Below are 23,058 nucleotides of genomic sequence, written 5' to 3' on the forward strand. Positions count from 1 at the left end.
TAGGAGCGAGCTTCAATCATAATATCATATATAGCCTATAGTTTGAGGTTGACTTATCGATTTGATAGGCTTATTAATTGGCATTGTATTTGAGATCATCGATAATCAACAGATCTTATGGCCAACTGGGAGCGATTTCTTTAGTTTTGCAGGGATTTATATTATTGGAACTCTATTAATTTACCATGTGAATTATCTTTAAAGCATGTATTTTTTACATACACTTCTATGTTGCATGCCATGTGAAATATAATAACAACAACAATAATAATGATGATAATAATAATAATAATAATAATAATAATAATAATAATAATAATAATAATAATAATAATAATAATAATAATAATAATAATAATAATAATAATAATAATAATAATAATAATAATAATAACTAAGTTATTAATAATATTAGGTGAATCCATATTGATATTAATAGTAATGTTAATATGAATAAATTACTAATAATTTGACATCTTCATCACTGGCTGATTAATCAGTTTATTTCCCCGCTACTAAAACTCCATAATGGGTGGATAATAATGGTGTGGTTTATCTCTGTGTAGACACCTTTCACCCTGACCCTGCGTCTATGGGACATCTTCATCCTGGAGGGAGACAGGCTTCTCACTGCTATGTCCTACACCATCCTGAAAATACACAAGAGTAAGGACAGGAAACAATGTGTTCATGTTGTTATTTGTATGTATATGTATTTATATTGTACTTTATGTCATTCATATTATTTGTATATTATCATATTATTGAATATATGGTATCTTATAGAGTGTGTGTGTGTGTGTGTGTGTGTGTGTGTGTGTGTGTGTGTGTGTGTGTGTGTGTGTGTGTGTGTGTGTGTGTGTGTGTGTGTGTGTGTGTGTGTGTGTGTGTGTGTGTGTGTGTGTGTGTGTGTGTGTGTGTGTGTGTGTGTGTGTGTGTGTGTGTGTGTGTGCGTGCGTGCGTGCAGAGCGCCTTCTGAAGATGTCTCTGGAAGATCTGAGAGAGTTCCTGCAGGAGAGGATCGCTCAGACCTTCCTGTACAGTGATGACATCATCATAGAGCATCTGCAAGCCTCCATGACGGAGCTCCGCAAGATGAAGCTGGACCTGCCTCCTCCAGGTACAGTGGGCCTGCTTAATGGCATATCTCTCCATCTGCACAGAGAGACTCAGAAGAAGCTTCTATCCCCAGGCCATCAGGATGCTAAATGCTAAATGACAATAACACTATGTAACAAACCATCAAATACACTCACAGCACACACATCCACACGCACACATTCACTTTAAACAAACAACTCAAACAACAACTGCAGCACCCACTTTACCCACTTTAGACACCTAACACACTTTATATTTATTGGTAAAGAATTTGCACTACAAATCATACCTCATCACACCTTACTGTAAATTGTACCTAAATTGTACCTCATCCCATTTCTGCATTGTACTGTATATTGTATTGTAACTCAGTTTCTTTTCTACTCTGCATTGTATATTGTATGTACATTGAACACTTTTGTCTACGTACTTGACTTCTATTTTATACTTATTATATTTATTTTATACTTATCTATTTTTATCTAGCACAATCTCTGGAGCAAAACAGAAAGAAGCATTTTATATAAAAGTACTTTGTATAACTAATAAAGAAACTTGAAACTTGAACTTGGCATAAAACTAAAGCTCCCCCACATGATCAGTGGCAAGTACCCAGTACCCTTGCAGTGCTACCCTTGACGTGCTACCCTTGCAGTGCTACCCTTGCCGTGCTACCCGCTGCACACAAAGTTCAACATATTCAACTTTGACTGCATTTGCGGCTGACCTTTCAAAGCACTACCAATGAGATTACAGCTTTATGTATTTTCATCCTCTCTGTGTTCCAGAATTTATAACACCACATTAAAACCTCACCATGATCTTAGCAGGGGGGGGGGGGGGGGGGGGGGTATTGCAGAGCTAATAGTATTCCATGGTAGCCTTCCTGCTACCGTGTGCGCTTCCATGAGGACGTGTTGACTAGATATCTTCACTCTACCCAGCAGTGAGCAAAGCGCAGAACACTGATCATGTGCAGGTGGCTTCGTTGACAGATACATACCCTTGCTGCCGTCAGAATAAAACCTCTGTTCTTCCCAGGGAAACAAGACGAGTTACCTCGGAAACCCCTGGGCCTGGAGCTGCCGCTGGTACTGAGCCCAGTCAAGCCACCTAGAGTGACCTCATCCTCTAACGGCGGCCGGGCCGGTGCAGGCCTGAGCCTTCACATCATCTCCCACCAGCCTGACGGCATATCCCCAGACCAGAGCCCCTCCAAAGACCCCCGAGACCTGGATGCTCTGTATGAGGAGGAGGCCCCCCTGCCTTCTCCAGACACCATCCTCATCCACAGCCAGGCCCTGCTCACCCCTGACGGCTCTCCTCTGACGGGGCCTCCCCCTTACCAACCGCCAGGGAGCGATGTTGTGAGAAATGGCCACCAGTTACCCTCTGGACCACCTTCACTAGTCGACACGGGGGAGGAGGCCGTGGCTCCATCGAGCCCAGTGGTGACAGAACCGCCGCTCAACACAGACACACGTTCAGATCGTCCCACAGAGGACGAGACGCCGGCGGCCCACGCGGCTCTCGGCTTCACCCAGTCCTCCAGCAGGGTCCCCAGGACTCAGTCTGCACCCGTAGCCCAGGCTGCTGCGTGTCCTCCTCCCGGCCTGCCCCAGTCTGAGAGCCTGTCAGTGGCAGAAAGGGCGGAGGACAGTTACCTGGCACAGCTGCTGGAGCAGGCCTCCACCATGCCCACCAACATGCCCCAGGACACGGGAGGAGGAGGAGCAGCAGAAGAGACTTAGGAGGAGCAGACCAGACAGACAGACTGTCGCTGCCATCAGCTGCTGCAATAAGACTCCCTCTAGAACACTAGAGCATTCTACATCAGGCCATCTGTGCTTTTCTGTCTTTGTGAAAACATGACTTGGAGTGGCCATTGTTACATGGACTGATGTTGTCAGTAGGGAAGCTGCCGCACGACAGACGCTGGAGCGTCAATGGACAGCAAACTATTATTAGCCCTTTATAATGACAACAGCTCGTTTTCTTTTGTAGTTTTGTAATGTGTCGTCAAAGCACTGTTTTTTGCGAAGACAGCTTTTGTATAATGTTTGCTAGCAGAGTCATAGTTTTATTTTTGGTAATTTTAGTTTTTCTTGTTATAGAATGCCTTATTTGGATCTGCTTCAGTTCTGGTGTTGTAGTTCCGATAGCAGAATAGCAGAAGAAATGGAGCAATTTGACACTAAAGGGATGGGTGGGCATGATGACACTAATGATGTCATGATTAAACTGTATGAAGGAATAGGGCTGAAACATAAAACCTCCAAAACCGAACAAGATGCCTCTGTGAGCTGGCTCACTATTGTCATGATTGTAAACATAAAGATTGAAAACTATTATCACAAGGTGGCAAAAAGTCTTATTTTGAAGAGAAACGGTAAGTGACTACGGTAATGTTTTCTTTTTCTTTTGAAGAGAATTAGTGTAAGCTGCTTTTATAGGTCAATAATTTATTGTGTATCCACTAAACCTATCAGGTTCCAAGATTGAAGATTAATCTCCTTTGGGTTATGTTTTCAATAGATTGGAATATTTACTGTAATATTTTGTTGAACTCTTGAAATGGTGCAGATTAAGATGAAAATAAGTGTCTGCTTTCTTTTTTTTCTATCTTACTCAAATGTATTTCTGGGTTTTGAGACTGTGGATGTAAATGCCCTTCTGTTACTAATGTGTTTGGGAATGTACAGTGCTGTAGGAGCTGTAGACGAGAGATGTTCAGGTTTCCACTCTGGAGCGATCAAAATATTTAGGTTAGAAACAGTGCTTTAGCGCCATGGTTAGAAATAGTACAGTACATGACTGACATCTAGTGGATTGTTTAGGTTAAGCATGTTTTCGTTAGTATTTTTGTCTGGTAAATACAACGGTATAGAATTATTTAGATCCATTAAAATGTGGCTTATTTAAGCATAAAAAAAAACCTGTCGCAAAGGTTTGCAGTATTAAGGCCACTATTTCAGAATCTTGTGATTTTATTTTCCAAACTATCTTATTATTTAATTTAGACACAAGTCGTACATTTTAGTCTTTAAACTAAAACCTAATCTGAACACATGCTAAATAAAAAGAATAAATTCCTTTTATCATTTTCTGAAAGCTCCTGGTTGTCTTCAAGGTAGGCTACTATTATGCACTTTATCTTGCTATCCACACACACACACGCGCACACACACACACACACACACACACACACACACACTAATTACTTAATGTAAAGTAATGGCTGGATAATTGCCATAAAATGCCAATCACTCTTTTGGTAGCCCCAACAACAACAACAACAACATAGGAAGGTAATTTTGTATCTTTTACATATTTTTGTTAAAGGCCTACATTAACATTAATTTTGTATGGAATCTGAAAGTGAAACGAGTGCAGGAGTATGAATAGCCATTGAATGCTATGAAACCTGAAACTGTCCATGATTGGGATATCAATACAGCTTTTGACAACAGCTGGCTTTGTGTCTGTCTTTGTTTTTGGTGAGAGTGGAGATGCTATTTAAAATACACAGGACATTGATTGAATTATGCATGATATGATATCAATGTAAAACAAACATGAGAATAGCAATACTAAATAACCATTAATAAAAAAAAAAAAATCTGTTTGTTTTTTTGCCATATCAATTGTATTCACATATTATGGTACATCTTAAACTTTCTTAACCATCATAAATCATACTATAATGATTTATAATGATATAATGTTTACAATCATTACCAGTGTAAACAAACATAAAACAGATCCAAAATACACCAAATACGATTTTAGTTTTTGAATATACAATTTTAAACTCAGACATATCTGTTGTCTAGTGTTCATTTCCTTTTCAAGAGCTCAGTCAATCAAATAGAGAATGAAAATACCCTATACATATCCCTATTTTGTGGTGGTGGGGCAATTGCTTATGTTTGGATCACTGATTGGGCCTTGTACTGTAGCACCCACTAATAATTCCCCAATAATGTAATACATTAATGTAATAAAATGCCCTGACTGATATTGTAATAACATTTTAATTACATTTACATGTAGTCATTAAGCTGAATATTTTATCCATATGATATTGTAATAACATATAATGTATTACCTTATAATTTGAGAATTTATTACATTTTCAGGTTGATTTTTTTTTCCAAACTGATGATGACGGATAATGTAATACTATGTTTATTTTCCAGAGTTTTACATTTTGTGTTTTATCACCTGTTAACATCAAGACTGGCTGGTTTGATACTCAAACCCTTGATGCCTTACAGACATGTAGTCAACAGATGTTCTCCATACTGTACCAGTGTTATTTACAGTTGAATCTAGCCCCCCCCCCAACAACACACATGCATACACACACACACATACACACATACTCACATTAAAGTAAGGTGTTGCCAGTTTCGTCAGTCCGTGTGCTCCAATGTCTTAAATTTTCAACAAAACACTGCCTAATGTCATCTACATGTTACATCCCACCTGGTCCTGCTCATTTCCCCCCACCAGTTCATGGACTTATCCCTCCACCCATGCATGGACTTCTCCCCCCACCTGTTCATGGACAATTCCCCTCACCTGCTCTTGGACTACCCTTTGTGTTCTCCCCCTCTTGCTTTGTCTCCCGGTCTACCTCTTGCCCTTCATGTTCCCCTGTCTGGCTTAGTACTCTTGTCTTGTATTGTGTATTCTGTTTATGTTTAGTCTTTAGTCTGCATGTTCTGTCCCATGTGTGTCTTGTCTGCCATTGTTGTAGTCCTTGTAGTCTTTGTCAGTCTATTTCCCATCCCAGGTGTCTCTCTTTGTAATCAGCCATAGTGTGTCTCGTCTGCCAATTAGCCATGTGTATATTAGTTAACTGTTTCCTTGTCTCTTTGTGGGTTCATTGTATTTTTCTGTAGTTTCCTAGATGTTCTGTGCTCTCGTTCGATGTCTCCTGTATCCTCGTGTTTGGTATGTGTTCCCCGTGTTAGTTTTGAGTTTGTGTGTGGTGTTACATTACATTTCGTTTTTGCTTACGTTCTGCTCTGCTGGGATCTCATTACTTATTGTAACACTGAAAGCTTTTGTCACATGCACCTTCATTTGCCCGGCCACGCCCATTTCCGGCTATGTATATAAGCGAGGGGTGTGACCGTACTCTTCCTTCCCTCATTATTCATTTGGAAGTGTTTTGCTACAGGCGCACTTTAACAGTGGAATTATTAGCTTTTTTATCTTATAGTTTTTTTCTTGTTGCTGTTTCTTCGAGATGGCATCACCACCGAGACCCGAGAAGCCTTTCTTGGGGCTCCACCAGCGCTCCCTCCTTCCAACCTCCGCCGTTCGCCCCGGCGGCGTGCAGCACCAAGTGCATGCTGCCCGAAGGCCGTTGAGCACCCCTCACTTGTGAGGAGGATAGCTCCGGCCCCGGCGTCCCCCATCAACAGACCCCCGACCACGGGCGCGGTCTCGCTGGTGGCAGACGATTGCGGCACAAGCTCTCCGCCTCTGCTTGCTCCTGCCGTTCGGTGGTGAGCGAGTAGGGTGGGTGGTCAGAGAAGGAGGAAGAGTACGTGGGCCGCAGGGTTCGATTCCCTTCGGTTCTGTGGAAGAGCTGGTGCCAGAGAGGACCTTGCGCTCTCCTACCATCACATCCGAGAGGGTTACATGGAGGGGGCGGGGGGTTTCCTCTTTGATGCCTCGCTGGCAAGAGTCGGGGTTCGATTCCCCGATGCCAAATGGCGAGAGGCCTCGTCCTAATACGCGAGATGTAAACACGGGGGAAGAGAGGTGGCAGATGGAGCGCACCTCCAGGGGAGAGCCAGCGCCATACCCCTGAGGACGCGCCGCACTGGGCAGCAGGTAAGGGGTGCGGGGCTAAGCCTAGGCTGTGTCCCCCCTTTCCTCCACCTCTCTCTTTCTCTTTTACACTTAAACCCCCATACCCCCCCCCCCCCCCCCCAAACTATGTTTCTTTCAATAAAAAGACCCTCTTAACTCATTCAACACCAGCTATTAGACGGGGCCCTGTCGTAGCAATGCCACGCTTTAAAAGATAGGAGTGTGTCACCATGTTTGTAGAGCTATAACGTTAGGTTATGAATATAACCAAGTTCTGTTAACACTAGTGAACGCTCTGCGTCTCATGCATATATCTCGCTTCAGCATATATACACTGAATAATTTCACAAATGTACCTTTAAATGCCAGCATTCATCTGGCCACACCCCCATCCGCTTACCTATATAAGCAGGGATGGTGCCACACACTCATCTCCTTCCCAACAAATTTCACCACAATGAAAAATCAAGGGCCGCAGCGGCGTCTAGACGCAGAGCGTTCACTAGTGTTAACAGAACTTGGTTATATTCATAACCTAACGTTCTGTATCACTCTAGCTCCCGCTCTGCGTCTCATGCATAATAGGAGCTGAGCGGGAGCTAGAAGCTCGACAAATACACCCCGCTGAGGCCCCCCACAGCCATCAGATCAGGGAGGGCCGAGCCCCCCCGACCCACCCTAATGGAGGGCACCCCCCCTATTGGTGGCTTCACGGGAGGGCGACGGACCCGACCGTGCGAAGAGGCACTCAAGCAACTCAACGCACAGGGTGAGCAGGCCGTGGCTTGACCCCACGACTACACACACGCACAACCCGCATGCCACCCGGGAACGAATGGAGGAACAACCTCGTTACTGCCCCCAGAATCACGGGGTCAAGGGCAAACCCAACCCCGTGGCAAGGCCGTAGCAGCGGAGCGCGAAGGAAGACCCAGACCCACCAAAGGGACTGGACCCCCTGGAACGGGGGCCCCGGAGAGGTCCACGATGCCAGCATCAAGACCCCACCAGGTGGGCACTTAGTGACCCCGCCCCCCACATCGCCAGCGTATTCGGACAAAGGCCCCTCAGCTGAGCGGGCCCTGTCCCCCCAATAGTACACCGCCTGGCACACTGACCCTGCAGAACAGGCAGTCAGCATGGCCGTAAGCACACAAAAAGGTTAACCAACGGAAGCAGGCAGCGCACCGGGGAAAAACCAGGCAACAGGCTGTTAACCCTAGCCTGGAGACTGCGGACGAGACAGGCGCCAGAGGGGACAGCTGAACACAGCCGCCCCGGCGGAAGGGGCGTATGCTGGCGTTGTTGCATGACCAAGCCTCCATTTAAAAAACCCCACCTAGAGGGGTTGAGGCAGAGAAGGCTGACACGATTGGCAGACGTCATGAACGTGCAGGGGCACCCTCAACCGGTAAACCCGGGAGTTGACACTGCTCCAACACACCAGGGAATCAACCACCTTGGTGTTACCCAATGCGGCGGTTGTTCCTATAACCCCTCAAGAAAAAACTCCAAAACACACCTGCGGGTATACACCGGCTATACCGCAGTACAAGTGTTTCAGTTTTCAAAAAAGGGTTAACCCAGGCCTACGGGTCGACGAAACATTACTTCGGACCGGGCCTGGCGATACGGGAAGCACAGGGTCACCAGAGGAGGTCAAAGACCACCCCAACAGGCCCCTCTTCGCCATGCGTGAGAGAGGAGCGAAAAAGAATGGAGAACCCGCCCCTAAGCACACCGTACTTGGTATTCCCAGGCGGTCTCCCAACCAAGTACTAACCAGGACCAACCTGTGTAGCGGCCGAGATCCGACGAGATCGAGCGTGTACAGGTTGGCAGGGCCGTAAGCCATTACGACAGTGCAGAGTAAAAAATTTACCCAACCAGGGTCTCCATAGCGCTTAACCCCGTGACACCCGGACCGACCTGGCATTTTCCCCCCTGAAAAAAGCCCAAGTCCCTCAGGGTACCAGAACAGCAGATCTGCATCCCCGGCGGACAACGGGTTCAACTGATCCGGACCAGCGTGACCAGAACCAGTCCCGTGCCCTAACCACGCCTACTCCAGGAGAAAGGGCAGATATGCGTGTCGATCTTAACATGAAAAGAAGGTGCCACCCAGACGTTCGGACGAACCGCGCCTGGTGGCCCACCCCCAGGGAGTGAGACCCCTCTACATATGTTCAGATCCATTCCGTCATCATCCCCCAGACATGAACGAGAATCTGTCGATAACCAACCCAGGTCGTTGGATGTGGTCGTCGGAAGAGGAAAAACCCCCATCCCAGTTGCTTTATAAAAACGCCGTTTTAACCCCAAGCAACCAAGGCGTGCCAGTCAGTCGCCTGTTTACAGCGAGCTAGCACTATCCGTGCGTCGGGACACACCCACATCAATGAACAGGCTATTTAGACCTGTCATTGAATCCCAAAGGCGCACAGAAGAACGACAAGAGGGGTGTGACACTTCCTAACTCCAACACTTTTTGAATAGAAAAGAAGGAAGCACCAACAGTATGTATCCCAGTCTACACAGCCGGGGGTAAAACATTTTCACATTTTTACATCCCACCACCCTCCCATAGGAAGGAGACGGGAATCCCCAGAGAGACTTCCCACGCGAGCTGTACAGATTGAAAAGAATATATTGCACCTTGAGCCATGTAAAAAATTGGTTTTTAGGGCTCTCCGGGGAAGAGGCACTGAAACCATACACACTCAATAATCGAATTGAATCGAATACATACACAATAGAATAGGACACCTTCTAGAGGGTCCACTCACTTTGATAATCTGAGGAGGAAGGCTCTGTACTCTGATGGAGGCTCCCTCACATGGAAGGAGGAGTCCGAACTCACAGAAGGCCCGAATAGGCGCTTGGTGAGGAGGAGCCCTGACCACCCCCCCGAAACAGATCCATCACATGGACCTGAACAGCACACGGAAGTCCTACCAACAGAGACGCGCACGGTGACGTACTCTATGGCGGGGGGATTTCTGCTGTGCACACGCCCAATATTCCAGGCCGTGGGACCAGGAAACAACCCCCCCCCCCCTCACCCCGTAATGTGCCGAACCGCAACGTGACAGGAACCTTGAAGGACAGGGGGTGTACAGATAGACAGCAGCAGTAAGGTGGGCACTTATGGCTTTTGAAATCTGTATGCTCCTACTCATTTATCTTTCTGTTTTCACATACTGTAACTCATTTTCTAGGACTATAAGCCCTAAACCACTGCCCATGTTGTTTAGCAAATGTTCATGGCTCTTATTCTGACCTACACTTTTGTAATTCACTCAGCATATGAATTGTTCCCACATGTAAGAGAAATTACATTTTCTCATCAGGAAACCTTTCTTATGCATTTGACACATCCCAACTTTTGCCATACAGTATAACTATGCTATAGTTCAAATATTTTCACCTATTTACCTTGCTGTCAGATAGCCCTTTCTGGTGGGGAACAGGCTTTATAGCCACCTACAGTATGCTCTCTTAAAAGGGTGCTCTGGGATGAAAATACAGGGGAAGTTCAATGGAGTCTGGTAGGTGTTTGCAAGAGCATGGATAGCGGTTTCAGTTTTTGAGTGGCTGAGGGATCAATACTATTGAAAGCATTGAAGTTGTAAAAATTGGACAAAGTTACCTCCATGTTATCAGAAACTGGAATTGGGTGATGGATTCTTGAAAAGTCTTGAAATCAACTTTAGTAATAGCTGGGAGTTACCATGGATAGGAGTCTGAGGCAGGGTGTTGAAAGACGACGATAAACATTTATTAAACATCAACAGTAACAAACAATTTATTAAACAGTAACAAACAATATGGTTGAAAGACAACGATAAACATCAAGGTCAACACTCTTTCCATGTTCCACTCAGGGGATGTTGGGGTGAAGTCATGCCTGCAAAAAGAAAATAAATTGTAAACTGTGATATGAAGAAACAAACAAATAGATTTCTGTCTACTACAAGGTCATTGGATCAAAGAGATGTCTAACTTCTAGAAAAACTTCTATGAAGCACAATCTCAGGAGGCTCATACAGAACCAAGTGTTTCACTGTAATGTACATGTACCTTATGTGACAAATAAAACAAAACCTTAATTCATTATATTGTTTAAAATATATAAATCAGTACTACTGAGTAATAATGCTAATCAGATCATATGTATGTACAGAGTTGTAGTATTATTATGTACATTGATACAGCAGGTATAAAGACACTATGGTAGTCATACTGGCCAGCAGCGTAACTAGTACGAGTAGGTAAGGAATATGTACAGATATAGATATAGTAGTATCTACAGATATGTAAAAGGTTTATATGCAGTTATATGTACAAACACATGTGGATATATATACAGTACATTAACTCTTTCAGTGCCACTCACGAGATTTCTCGTGTTTTTTTATAGGTGGTTGCTAGCCACTCACGAGATTTCTCGGATTTTTTATTTTTTTTTTGCGATCTGAAAAATTATTGCATCACCCGAGCCTACCCGAGTATAGCCGAGGGGCGCCGACGATCACTGTGGAAAAAAGCGCCCCCTGTCGTCTCCCAGATGATATAAGTGATTTTGGAATGGACTCAATGAAAATGAATGGGGGAAAAAATCCGGTACTCCACATTTTCCAGTTCACTGATCCAGCCGGGGTTACTAGAGTTCATTCTGGAGCCTCAGATCCCCGCGGATCATGGATTGATTGATTGATTGATTGATTGATTGAAAACTTTATTAACAGATTGCAGAATGGGTACAATACAGTACAGCTCAATACACACAATTGTTAAGGGGATGCAGACCAGAGAAAGACTTTCGTCTTGTTTAACAAATCAACAAATCAATCTTAACTATATTCACAGGACATACTTAACTCCTATAAGACTGAACAAAACGGGTCTTAAACAAGACTCCAAATGCTCCTTATGTACAAATGGGGACGAAGGGACATTTATGCACATGTACTGGGACTGCCCACCAGTTAAGATATTTTGGAAAGAAGTGACCCAGCAATTGTCAAATCTCTTAACTCTGGATATACCTGTACACCCCTCTGTATTACTGCTGAATGATGTCTTTGAGCATGCAGTACCTCCACAACTAAAGAGATTGGTTTTATCCGGTATCACAGTGGCTAAAAAGCTGATAGCATCACGATGGTTTCAACCGGAAAAAATGTGCCGGAAGGTCTGGATTCTTACATATCTCGATGTGATTTATCAAGAAATATCTACAGCAAGAATTTTGGGTCTCAATGAATCCAAAATGGCAATGTGGTTAGAAGTGGTGGAGAGAATAAAAGCTAGCATATAATGGTAGTGTCTGGTTAGGAACAAATTATAATGGTTGGATTATCCAATGGGGGGTCCGGGAGAGGGGGGTACGAGCTGGAGCATATGTGTATTTGTATATCCTATTGTGTGTTGTCATGTTTGTTTATGTGTTTGTTTAAAAAATAATAAAAAAATTAAATACAAAAAACTCCTTGGCGTGTGTGTTTGTGTGCGTGCATGCATGTGTGTGTGTGTGCATGCGCGCGCGCGTGTGTGTGCATGCATGCGTGTGTGTGAGGGGTGGAGTGGGTGGCAAGATAAAGTGCATAATAGTAGCCTACCTTGAAGACAACCATGAGCTTTCAGAAAGTGATAAAAGGAATTGATTATTTAGATTTAGCATGTGTTCAGATTAGGTTTTAGTTTCAAGACTAAAATGTACAACTTGTGTCTAAATTAAATAATAAGATAGTTTGGAAAACAAAATCACAAAAAATCTGAAATAGTATTTGATTGACTGAGCTCTTGAAACGGGAATGAACACTAGACAATAGATACATCTGAGTTTAAAATTTTTGTTTACACTGGTAATTATTGTAAACATTGTAGTAAAACAAACGTATAGTGTGATTTGTGATGGTTAACAAATCAAACATGTGATCACTTTTAATCAGTTCATTGTGTATTTTGTTATTGCTTTTACTATTATGTTGGATTGTGTTGTAAATATTGTGTTTTACTTCTGTTTCAGGTGTATGGTTTTATAACATCTTGCCAAAGGGACTACAGTTGCGAATTAGCCAGCTGGCTAAAACTGGCACTTACAGAAATGTTGATTAGTGTGTACTGTATATTGTCCTTTTTAAATAAACTGAAACTGAAAATGAAACCGGTATTTTGAACTTGTGGGAGAGAGCGGTGGAGGGGGGAAGGGAGCGCGTAGTTGAATGTTGATTATTAGAGCCTTGACGTAAGTGGTTGTAGCTACACTTACGTCGAATCAACATTCATTAATTTGACCTGGAAATGGTAACAACAGATGAGGTACTCAAAAAACTGAGCGCCCTCCAACCGAACAAGGCCACTGGCCATGACAACATCCCCTCCAAATTCCTCAGAGACTCAGCAGCCGCTATCACCCCAGTCATCACACACATAATAAACCTCTCCATAAAACAGGGACACGTCCCCAAAGACTTCAAAATTACGAGAGTAACACCCCTGCACAAAAATAGCAGCAAATTAGACCCAGGCAACTACCGCCCTGTTTCTATCCTTACCTCCATCTCGAAAGTCATGGAAAAAATAGTATACGAACAGGTCGAAAAGTACCTTGCGGGAAAAAAATCGAATCTACGAATTCCAATCTGGCTTCAGAACATCCCACTCCACTGACACATGCTTTCTCTATTTAAACGACCACATCAAACAAGAGGCGGACGCGGGCAAATACTGCGGCATGGTCATGCTGGACCTACAAAAGGCCTTCGACACTGTCAATCACACAATTCTGATTGACAAGCTAAAAGCAATTGGTTTTGATAGTCTATCAGTGAGCTGGATGCAATCCTACCTGGAGGGGAGAGAACAGATGGTGGAGGTAAACGGTACCCCCCCCCCCCCTCACAGTGAGCTGTGGTGTTCCACAAGGAAGCATACTAGGTCCGCTACTGTTCCTAATTTATGCAAATGACATGTCGTCAGCTTGTGACTGCAACTTGTTCCTGTTTGCGGACGACTTAGCCCTGCTGGTCTCTGACAGGAACAAGTTACAGGTTGAAAAAACCCTCAGCTCGGAACTAGGCAGAATCTGCATATGGCTCGCTGATAACAAACTATCATTACACATGGGCAAAACAGAGTCCATTCTCTTCGGTTCAAATAACAAACTCAGCAAGACCGACGGCTTCTCAGTTACAGTGGGTGACAATATTGTCACAAGGAAAGATGAAATTACCTACCTGGGTTCCATCCTAGAGGAAAATATTTCCTGTGACAAAATGGCATCCAATGTAATAAAAAAAGTCAACCAACGAACTCAATTCTTGTACCGGATCTCCTCTCTGGTAAACAAGAATACCCTGAAGACTCTGGCAGGAGCACTCATTCAAGGGTACTACGACTATGCTTGCACCTCATGGTACCAAAGCACCTCAAAGGCACTAAAAACAAAATTACAAACATCTCAAAACAAACTGGTCAGACTACTGCTTGACCTTACTCCTAGAACCCACCTCACCCCTGCCCACTTTGACAACCTAGGATGGCTTAGAGTAGACGACAGAGTATAGCAACTTGCAATGGGCCTGGTCTACAAGATACACTACACGGCCAAGGTACCCATGTACATGTCAAAATACTTCCCAAAGGTCAGTGAATACCACGATCACAACACCAGAGGGAGCTCCACAAATCATGGTAAACCCAGATTTGGCTCAAATAAGGGACTAAACATGTTTCGCAATTATGCCACATCAATGTGGAACGCCCTACCCAAAGCTGTAAAGGAATGTGAATCACTACCCACTTTCAAAACCACTCTCAAAGAACACCTACGGGAGACTGCAATTCGAAACTGGCCCCTGTAAATTTCCCAACCCAACCCCCTCCAATGTACAATGGTTTTGTCAATATTCCAATGTACAGTTTTGCTTGTACAGTTGTACAGTGTCCCCCACCCACCCCTCCTACCCCCCCCCCCCACCCCACCCCACCACCTCCAATGTACAGTCCCCCCCCCCCCCCACCCGTGACCCCACCTACCCAACCTCCTCCAATGTACAGTTTCTACGTCAAATGTATATACTCCCTTTTCTGGACTCTTTTTGTATCACAAACAGTACTGTATTTGCAAATCTGGTATGTCATAAATGTATAGATGTAGCAGTACTGTCTATCTGTATGTCGTGTATGTCATATGATGAATTGAAAATGGGGGACCCTGATGTAAACAAGACGAAAGTCTTTCTCTGGTCTGCATCCCCTTAAACAATTGTATGTATTGAGCTGTACTGTACTGTACCCATTCTGCAATCTGTTAATAAAGTTTTCAATCAATCAATCAATCAATCAATCAATCAACCCGCTCTTTCCCCGCTCCCCCTCACGAGCTCCATGTAACGCGGAAGTGCAGTGCTCGGTCGCTACAACAAGTGGGTCTGATTGGTTGTCCGGGCAATGAGAGGCGATTGGTTCGTTGTGCGTAAAGTGCTTCGTGCGCTCTCGGGTGTTTGGCACGACCAGCGCGCGGAGTGTCTGTGGAGCTGTTCCAGTTGTTACCGATTCTCTTCAACTATAAACCTCACAGTGACAGCGAGCCATCCGCTACGTGGGATAAATGGCACGTCGTGCACCTACCTGTAGTCTTTAAGACCGAAGCTTGGCTATTGATGGATACATAGTGTTTTATTATTATTACGCATAAAGTGACCAGCGAGCGTGTTTTACCGACATAGCCCAATCAAACATGCCCGAGACGAGCAGCTTGTTGGCGAAGACCCTGGAGGACTTGAGCCTGGATTCAGGATATGTCGCCGGAGACTCTTGCAAGTCGTTCAGCCTCTCCTCGTCCTCCAGGTCCCGGCGGTCTCAGTCCCACCGCGCCGTGAACTCACCTCAGCCGCGGGGGACCTGGTGGCACCACACCGGCTCTCTAAACAGCAGAAACGGTAGCTGGGACACAGTTAGTACGGTGCCAGAGGATTCGGGGGACATCCTGGTCAAATGTCCTTGTCTGCCCGAGCTGGAGGAGTATCCGTGGACCGACCAGGAGCTGCGTGAGGTCGTGCGTAAAGTGACCAGGATAGACGCGGCGTTCACATGCGACGCCATCCACCGACTGTCGGTTCTCCTGCGCAGAGCTTTGGTTCGCATGTCTCGAGAGACACAGAGACTGAGCGAACTCCACCGGCGATGCACCCGCTTCGAGGTCCAGAGCGCCGCGAGGCTGGTGCTGAGCTGGGGTCTCGCGGAGCGGTGCGTGTCCGCCGCGGTGAGGGCCATCTCTCTGCACGGCATGAGCTCCGGGGACGCGCTGCATCAACGACGAGGCAAATCCGCGCGGTGCGGGTTGAGCCTCTCCGTGGGACGTTTCTTCAGGTGGATGGTGGACAGTCGCGTGTCAGTGCGCGTGCACGAATACGCAGCTATCTGTTTGACTGCGTGCGTGGAGAGTCTGGCGGAGGAGGTCGGCGTGCGCGCTCTGAGGGTGGCGGAGCAGGTGGTGTGGCCGAGCGACGGGGAGCAGGACGCGGGGGTGTCGGTGAGCACCGAGGTCCTGGAGCGGGCTGTCAACAACGATGCCGAACTATGGGGGCTGCTGCAGAACTATGAACATCTGATGTGTGGCAGAAATGCCAATGGTGAGTTTGTGTTATGAATTACTCTTTTATGTGCGACAAAGTTATCGTTTAAACTAGGAATTCTAATTTAAGAACAGAACAAACAGTATACTGTATTTGCAAATCTGGTATGTCATAAATGCTGTCTATCTGTATGTCATGTATGTCATATATGTCCTGATGTAAACAAGACGAAAGTCTTTCTCTGGTCTGCATCCCCTTAACAATTGTGTGTATTGAGCTGTACTGTATTGTACCCATTCTGCAATCTGTTAATAAAGTTTTCAATCAATCAATCAATCAATCAATCAATCAAGAACACGCGCTCATACGATCAGTGTTGTTCTTTCTTTTCTTTCATGATGTGGATCATTGGTCCGTTCAGATAATAACTAGTTTGGCAGAGAGGTTATTATGCATTCCACGGGGATTCAAAGGATGACAACAATACTTCCAGTCCGGCATGCAGATCATTCATACTGGGAATGATGAAGCCCATGTGTTTCTGGCTGGAATGTTTCCAAGCATCATGGTTTCCTCAAACGACTCTACACCCGCGCGGCGCTACACATCGCTGTGCAACTGACTCTTTATTCGTTATTATACGAATTGTTTTGGCTTGTCACCAGCCAAACCACAAACTACAGCTGCCTTAGAATAACAGCATGATGGAAAGTGACCCAGAAATAACGATAGAAATGCCACCAGATTCAATCATAGTTTAAATTTAATTATACCATTGTATTATTTAAGAACAAAAGAAGTGCATAACTTCCAGTACGTGGTAAATAAATAATTTATACAGTGACCGGTACCACAGTAAAACTCTAAATTACCAACAAACTACACGTTTCTTAGTAAGGTGTGTGTGCGTGCGTGCGTGCGGCGTGTGTGTGTGTGTGCCGCGCAGATGTTTCTCTCTGAGAGAATCTCACACGTGGCGGATATACACGCAGGTCAGTTGATTGGGCTGGCTTGCATCTGATTATCACAGTAATTAAGGGTCACTGGTTCACTGACACTCAAAGTTCCTCTGTTCAGTGGGCCCCATTCTGAACTATAGACAATATGTATGAAAAACACCTGTCTGTGTTTTGATCATCTGTCTCCAATTTGATCCAGTGTTTCCTCCAGAAGTTATTTCCTGCATGGTAGACAGGTTATCTGAAACAGTGTTTACACCACGTGACACGAAAACCACAGCACATTATTTACATTACAAGGTTTTACATATTAATGACATATTATGCACTGTGTGGTTATTAACGTATACACAATAGCCTATATAACGTCTATATCAATAACAACTAAAGTACAACTGTAATACATTACACAGTATTCAAAGACTTATTATGCACTGTGTGGTTATTAACATACATATACAATAGCCCATACCGCTCTATATCAATAACAACTAAAGTACAACTGTAATACATTACACAGTATTCATAATGACTTATTATGCAGGTTATTACAGCCCTTCGTTAACAACTAAAGCTCGAGAGTCATAATAACACCTCATCATTGTTATAGCAGCCTCTAACAGCTCATTGTTACAACCCATTATAGCTCCATCCTTTGTCTACCAAGCTTTCCCTCAAAGCCAATACAAATGCAATGCTACAGTATAATGTGTGGGTTGCAGCATGCATGGATGCAGAGGCCCTTCCCTTCTATTCAATGGTGGGGAGGGAACACTGATTTGATTCCATTCTGATGTATTACAGGACAAGGAGGTTAATGATGGTAGTAAATTGCTGGATGTCATGGACATTCTGAGTACAGTCTAGATAATTACTGTTAGTTTTAGAAGTCTACCAGTAACCATGAAGTGGTTTCGGGGTAAACCCTCTCAGACAGGAAGCAAGCATTTTGTATAATAATAATGGACTCGGAAACACAAGATCCCTAACTGATAAACCTCTGTGGTCGAATGTTCCATAGGGTCTATCACTGTGTACGTGTGTGTGTGTGTGTGTGTGTGTGTGTGTGTGTGTGTGTGTGTGTGTGTGTGTGTGTGTGTGTGGTCTCTAGGGAACGGGTTCAGTCAGAGTCATGGTTCTGCGGCCAGAACACTAATTGGAGACCAGACAGAGGGGCTGTTCTGCCTCCTACAGCAAACTGATCACACAATATGCTCTGAATGGATGGTGATCATGCACAGCGGCCTTGTTGATGAGGCTCATACCATCACTCACTGCACACATCCCAGGGGGGAGATTCAGAGTAAACGTGTTCTTGCCTTTCATACAAACACCTCATCGTATATATATTTTTTTGATCCACTTTTTCTCCCCATTTTCTATTTTTCTCCCATCCCAATTTCGTATTATCCAATTCTTCCCTCCCCTGTCTTGAACGTTGCTAGACTATGCCTCCCACTGGTCCGTTGTAGTAAGGACAGAAGCCTTGCATCACGTGTCCCCTCCGGTACACGAGGAGGAAGCCTGTCGCATCTTTTCACTGCAGCAGCTCGAACTCTCAGTGGCGAGGAGTAACACTGCTTCGGCCGCACCGGCGTCACCAAACCGACCTGTAGGAGTCGCTGTCCACAACGTCCAATTCCCACCCACCGGCTTTCCCACCCTCTTAACACTTGCCAATTGTGTTAGTATGAACGACCGGCCAGCCGGTAGCAATGCCGAGAGCTGGGCTCGAACCCAGCGTATCCTGCGTTAGTGGCGAGCGCCTTGTTCACTGCGCCAATCAGCCGCCCACCTCATCTTATATTGTATTGTTTTTTTGACGCTTCTTTGGTTTCTCTCAAACGGCACCTGCCTGATATACCGTTTCACAGTGGCTCAGGAGGTAGAGCAGTCGTCTGGTAATCCGGAGGTTCCCGGTTCGATTCCCGCAACTCCCGGGCAGCGTGTCGAAGTGTCCTTGAGCAAGACACTTAACCCCTAACTGCTCCCGATGTGCAGGTGGGCACCTTGCATGGTTGCCTCTGCCGTCGGTGTGTGAATGTGTGAGTGAATGGGTAAAATGTGAGCAACAAATTGTAAAGCCCTTTGGATAAAAGCTGTTATATATAAATGCAGCCATTTACCATTCATACTGTTTCCTTTGAAAGCACTGATTATCACCTACTTAGAAAATTATTACTGCAACAGTAACAGTGCCATTAGAGGCAACACCTCGTTAACGTCAATAATCCCACAGCGGGAGCGATGTCGGTTTGCTTCTGGTCCGCACTCTGCGCACAAAGAGGTCCTCATTCCTGTGCCTTTGCTGGGCCAGAGGTTTATGGCTCTTAGGAGCTGTTTTTAACCTACAAACGGAACCACCAGACTAGACAAGCTGAATGGGGGAGGAGAGGCAGACATCTTCTCACTGCACACGGCACTGCTGCTCAACCCCGACACTTTACTCTATAATCCAATGTTCTAATCTACACGCACGCACGCACGCACACACACACACACACACACACACACACACACACACACACACACACACACACACACACACACACACACACACACACACACACACACACACACACACACACACACACACACACTCACACACACACTTACTTCCTGCAACTATATAGTTCACATTTCAATGACATGTTAGGTAATGGCCGTCAAACAATGGACAAATTGTTCTGCCCAACAATAAAAGTAAACCGCACCAGTGAAATCTAAGAGAAGGCTTTACCTCTTCTTAAGAAGACGGAGCTCAGCTCACTCCCGCTCATGGGCTGTCTCTCGACACAGCTTGAAATGTCATCATGTCAGATCTCTGTAACAGCAGACCTTCACTGCTTCTGCACTCTGTGATAGGTTTCTCAGCACAGAGATACGGTTTCAGCATGTAATTCCTATTATTCTTTCAATTTCCCCAGTACAGGTTTCTACTGTATAAAGGACAGCACACACTATTATGCTCCAATACCACATTAAAGGAAAAAACAATGTTTCAACCCGACTGGGTTTTCACTTTCCAAAGGATGGTTGAAAACCACGTCTCAGCCTTTAATCAAGGCGTGTTTGAGGTTCTAAGCGTCAGTGCAGCCCTGGCCTGTTCTAACTACTAATGTGTGTTATTCTACATTCTCTTTGCAGTTTGACACGTAGTACTGCTCTATTCCGGCGTCGACACGTGAGCAAAGCACTCCTGACTGCAGGACATTCTAAACACACACTGACTTGGCGGGAAGACTTTTGTTATTGTAGTGTAATCTTTGGTTCTGCATGGAGTGTAGGACTGGTGTGGAGCCAGTGTGGACGGGTGGTCTTGTCCCATAGGCTCCACACACACAGCTGACGCAGGACTCGTAGGAATGCCGATTGAACCAAGGCCTGTTTAGAGCAATAGAGGTTTCCATTAAGATAAGATAAGATAAGATAAGATAAGATATTCCTTTTATTGATCCCCTTGGGGAAATTCAGGCATCATAGTAGCATGGGGGAGGGGGGAGGGGAGGTACAGGTATAGGAATACATTGCAATAACACTTCTGAATATATTCACAGGTGCAGTATACATAAGGTACCCTAACTGGCATGCTATACGTCATGCGCTGTAGTCTGTGCAGTTTAGGTGGGAGTCCGACACGCTTATCAGACATTCCTAGTAGTTCTCGAGTTCTGCTGCTGTTAGTTCTCCGGCTGCTGGCAGCGGTCCCTGCCCACTGTTGCTGGTACGTAGGACTGGCAGGTGTGTCGGGGGGGTATAACGTATCATAGACTAGGTTGGAAACTATAGAGACCCACAATGACTATTATGAATATGTCTATTCATATACTGTGGCAGTGGATTGGGTGTGTGTGTGGTAGTGGTGGTGGGGAGGGGGAGGGGGTAGGCGGTGCTGAGGTCAACGCGCCGTGACCCTTCATATAAACCAGGGAATGTCTCCACACATTTAGGAAAAGGAACGTCGAACTTACTAGACTTTACTCATTGTTGGTTTCTGATTCAGACCCAGAATGAATCTGAATCTGTCATCAACATGTGGTGTGGCCACCATGCGCCATAGAGCCGTGCTCCACATGATTGAATCATTTGAGTAGGCCTTGTGAGAGATTGATGGATTCACTGTCACTAAATTGTATACAGCAGTGGTTCCCAAGCCCACTTTGACGTCACAAATCAGAATTTTTTTTGCGAATTCATTTGTGGCTAATTCTCTCCGTTTTCTTTCCTTGTTTGTCGCTCTGATTTTCTTGCTAACTTCGCGGAAATGTTTGAGCGTGGGAACGCACGTAGCCTGCTGGTTACATGTGATCGTTACATATTTGACGCCCTAGGCGACTTATGGCGCCGCACCTCCCCTAGCCACAGAGGGGCGCCAAAAACTGTATGGAAGATTGTATGGAAGAAAACAATCCAAGTTGACATATTTAATGCATTATGTTTACCTACTATCTGTTTAGAGACGTCAACAGGAACAAACAGGGAGCATTAGCCAAGGGGAGACTAGCGACCCCGTTTCAATTCCATGTGACCCTACTTGGTCGTGACCCCAAGGTTGGGAACCCCTGGTTATATGGGGTGTTTTGTGAAGAAGCCACACGGTCTGACCAAGGAGGTTGACTGACATCATTTTCATTCAAGTAATTAACCAGCAAGCCTTGAAAGATTATCCGCCTGTGACTAACGATCCAGCAGTGATTATTTTATCATCGGATAAAGTCCCTGACCTGCCCCTGACCCTCTTCTTACTAGCCAGGAAATGTATTTTGCAGAGCTGTCTCTCTGTGAGAAATACTTAACAGTAGCTAAAGGTTGAAAACCGACCTGGATGGAAAAATAGCCATGTGCTTTATGGCCATATGGGTAAATCATTAAATAAAGATTGCAATGAGCCAAGGATTACTCCTGTTCCCAGCTCCATCTGTATGGAAGCTCGTAGGAGATCAGCTGGATAGAAGCTCATAGGAGATCACACTTCCTTCCTCCAGCTGTCTAGCTGCCAGCGACCCCTTCTTGACCCTTGAGACAACTCTGGAGTTGGCACAAACTGGCTGACCGTCCGCATTCACACCTATTTCCAATAGGATTTACTTCTCCTATATTTAGTGTACTCTCCTTCTATTTTCTTCATCTCTAGTGTGGAGGGTGCTTTTGAGGTTAGAGAAGCATGTGCGTTACAATGACCTTCTGTTGGGATAGTCTCTGTCAGATAAAGAGAGGCTTGTCTGCTCTCAAAACAGGAGTGAAATTATAACGACTCATGGGATCTTATATGAATTGACCTTGTGTTTGTGTTTTATGTTGTTAGTTCAAACCTTCACCGTACTCTCCTAACTATACACTCAACTTAAAATCTCCTGGGTTCTGCCCCCCCCCCCCCCCCCCCGTCTGCTCCTTCTATAGTTGTGTTGTCCTGACTTAACCTTGACCAAACAGTTGTCGCATTATACCACGCAGCAGAAAAGAGCTGTTGTGTGAAATCGGTGACTGTGCCTCTGTTTTCATTCACACACACACACACACACACACACACACACACACACACACACACACACACACACACACACGCACACGCACACACACGGCCG

At 45.1% G+C, this 23,058-nt stretch overlaps 2 protein-coding genes across 3 annotated transcripts in view; both read left to right on the forward strand.

Annotated features, from left to right (window-relative positions):
- The window catches only part of LOC311246917 (USP6 N-terminal-like protein), a 45,685-nt gene extending 41,285 nt beyond the window's left edge, over window positions 1–4,400 (forward strand). The window contains exons 12-14 of the mRNA XM_084337162.1: window positions 567–666; window positions 968–1,120; window positions 2,143–4,400. Of these exons, the coding sequence (XP_084193288.1) occupies window positions 567–666; window positions 968–1,120; window positions 2,143–2,852 (963 nt within the window). The 3' untranslated portion in view covers window positions 2,853–4,400. The remainder of the gene's footprint in view (window positions 1–566; window positions 667–967; window positions 1,121–2,142) is intronic.
- Window positions 4,401–15,497: 11,097 nt separating this feature from the next.
- The window catches only part of LOC311247176 (ankyrin repeat and BTB/POZ domain-containing protein 2-like), a 33,626-nt gene continuing 26,065 nt past the window's right edge, over window positions 15,498–23,058 (forward strand). For both annotated transcript variants that reach the window (XM_084337511.1, XM_084337512.1), the window contains exon 1: window positions 15,498–16,571. In XM_084337511.1, coding sequence (XP_084193637.1) covers window positions 15,677–16,571 — 895 coding nt within the window. In that variant the 5' untranslated portion in view covers window positions 15,498–15,676. The remainder of the gene's footprint in view (window positions 16,572–23,058) is intronic.

Source organism: Notolepis coatsorum (assembly GCF_963971535.1).
Source record: "Notolepis coatsorum genome assembly, chromosome: 20".
In the NCBI taxonomy this organism is placed as follows: domain Eukaryota; kingdom Metazoa; phylum Chordata; class Actinopteri; order Aulopiformes; family Paralepididae; genus Notolepis; species Notolepis coatsorum.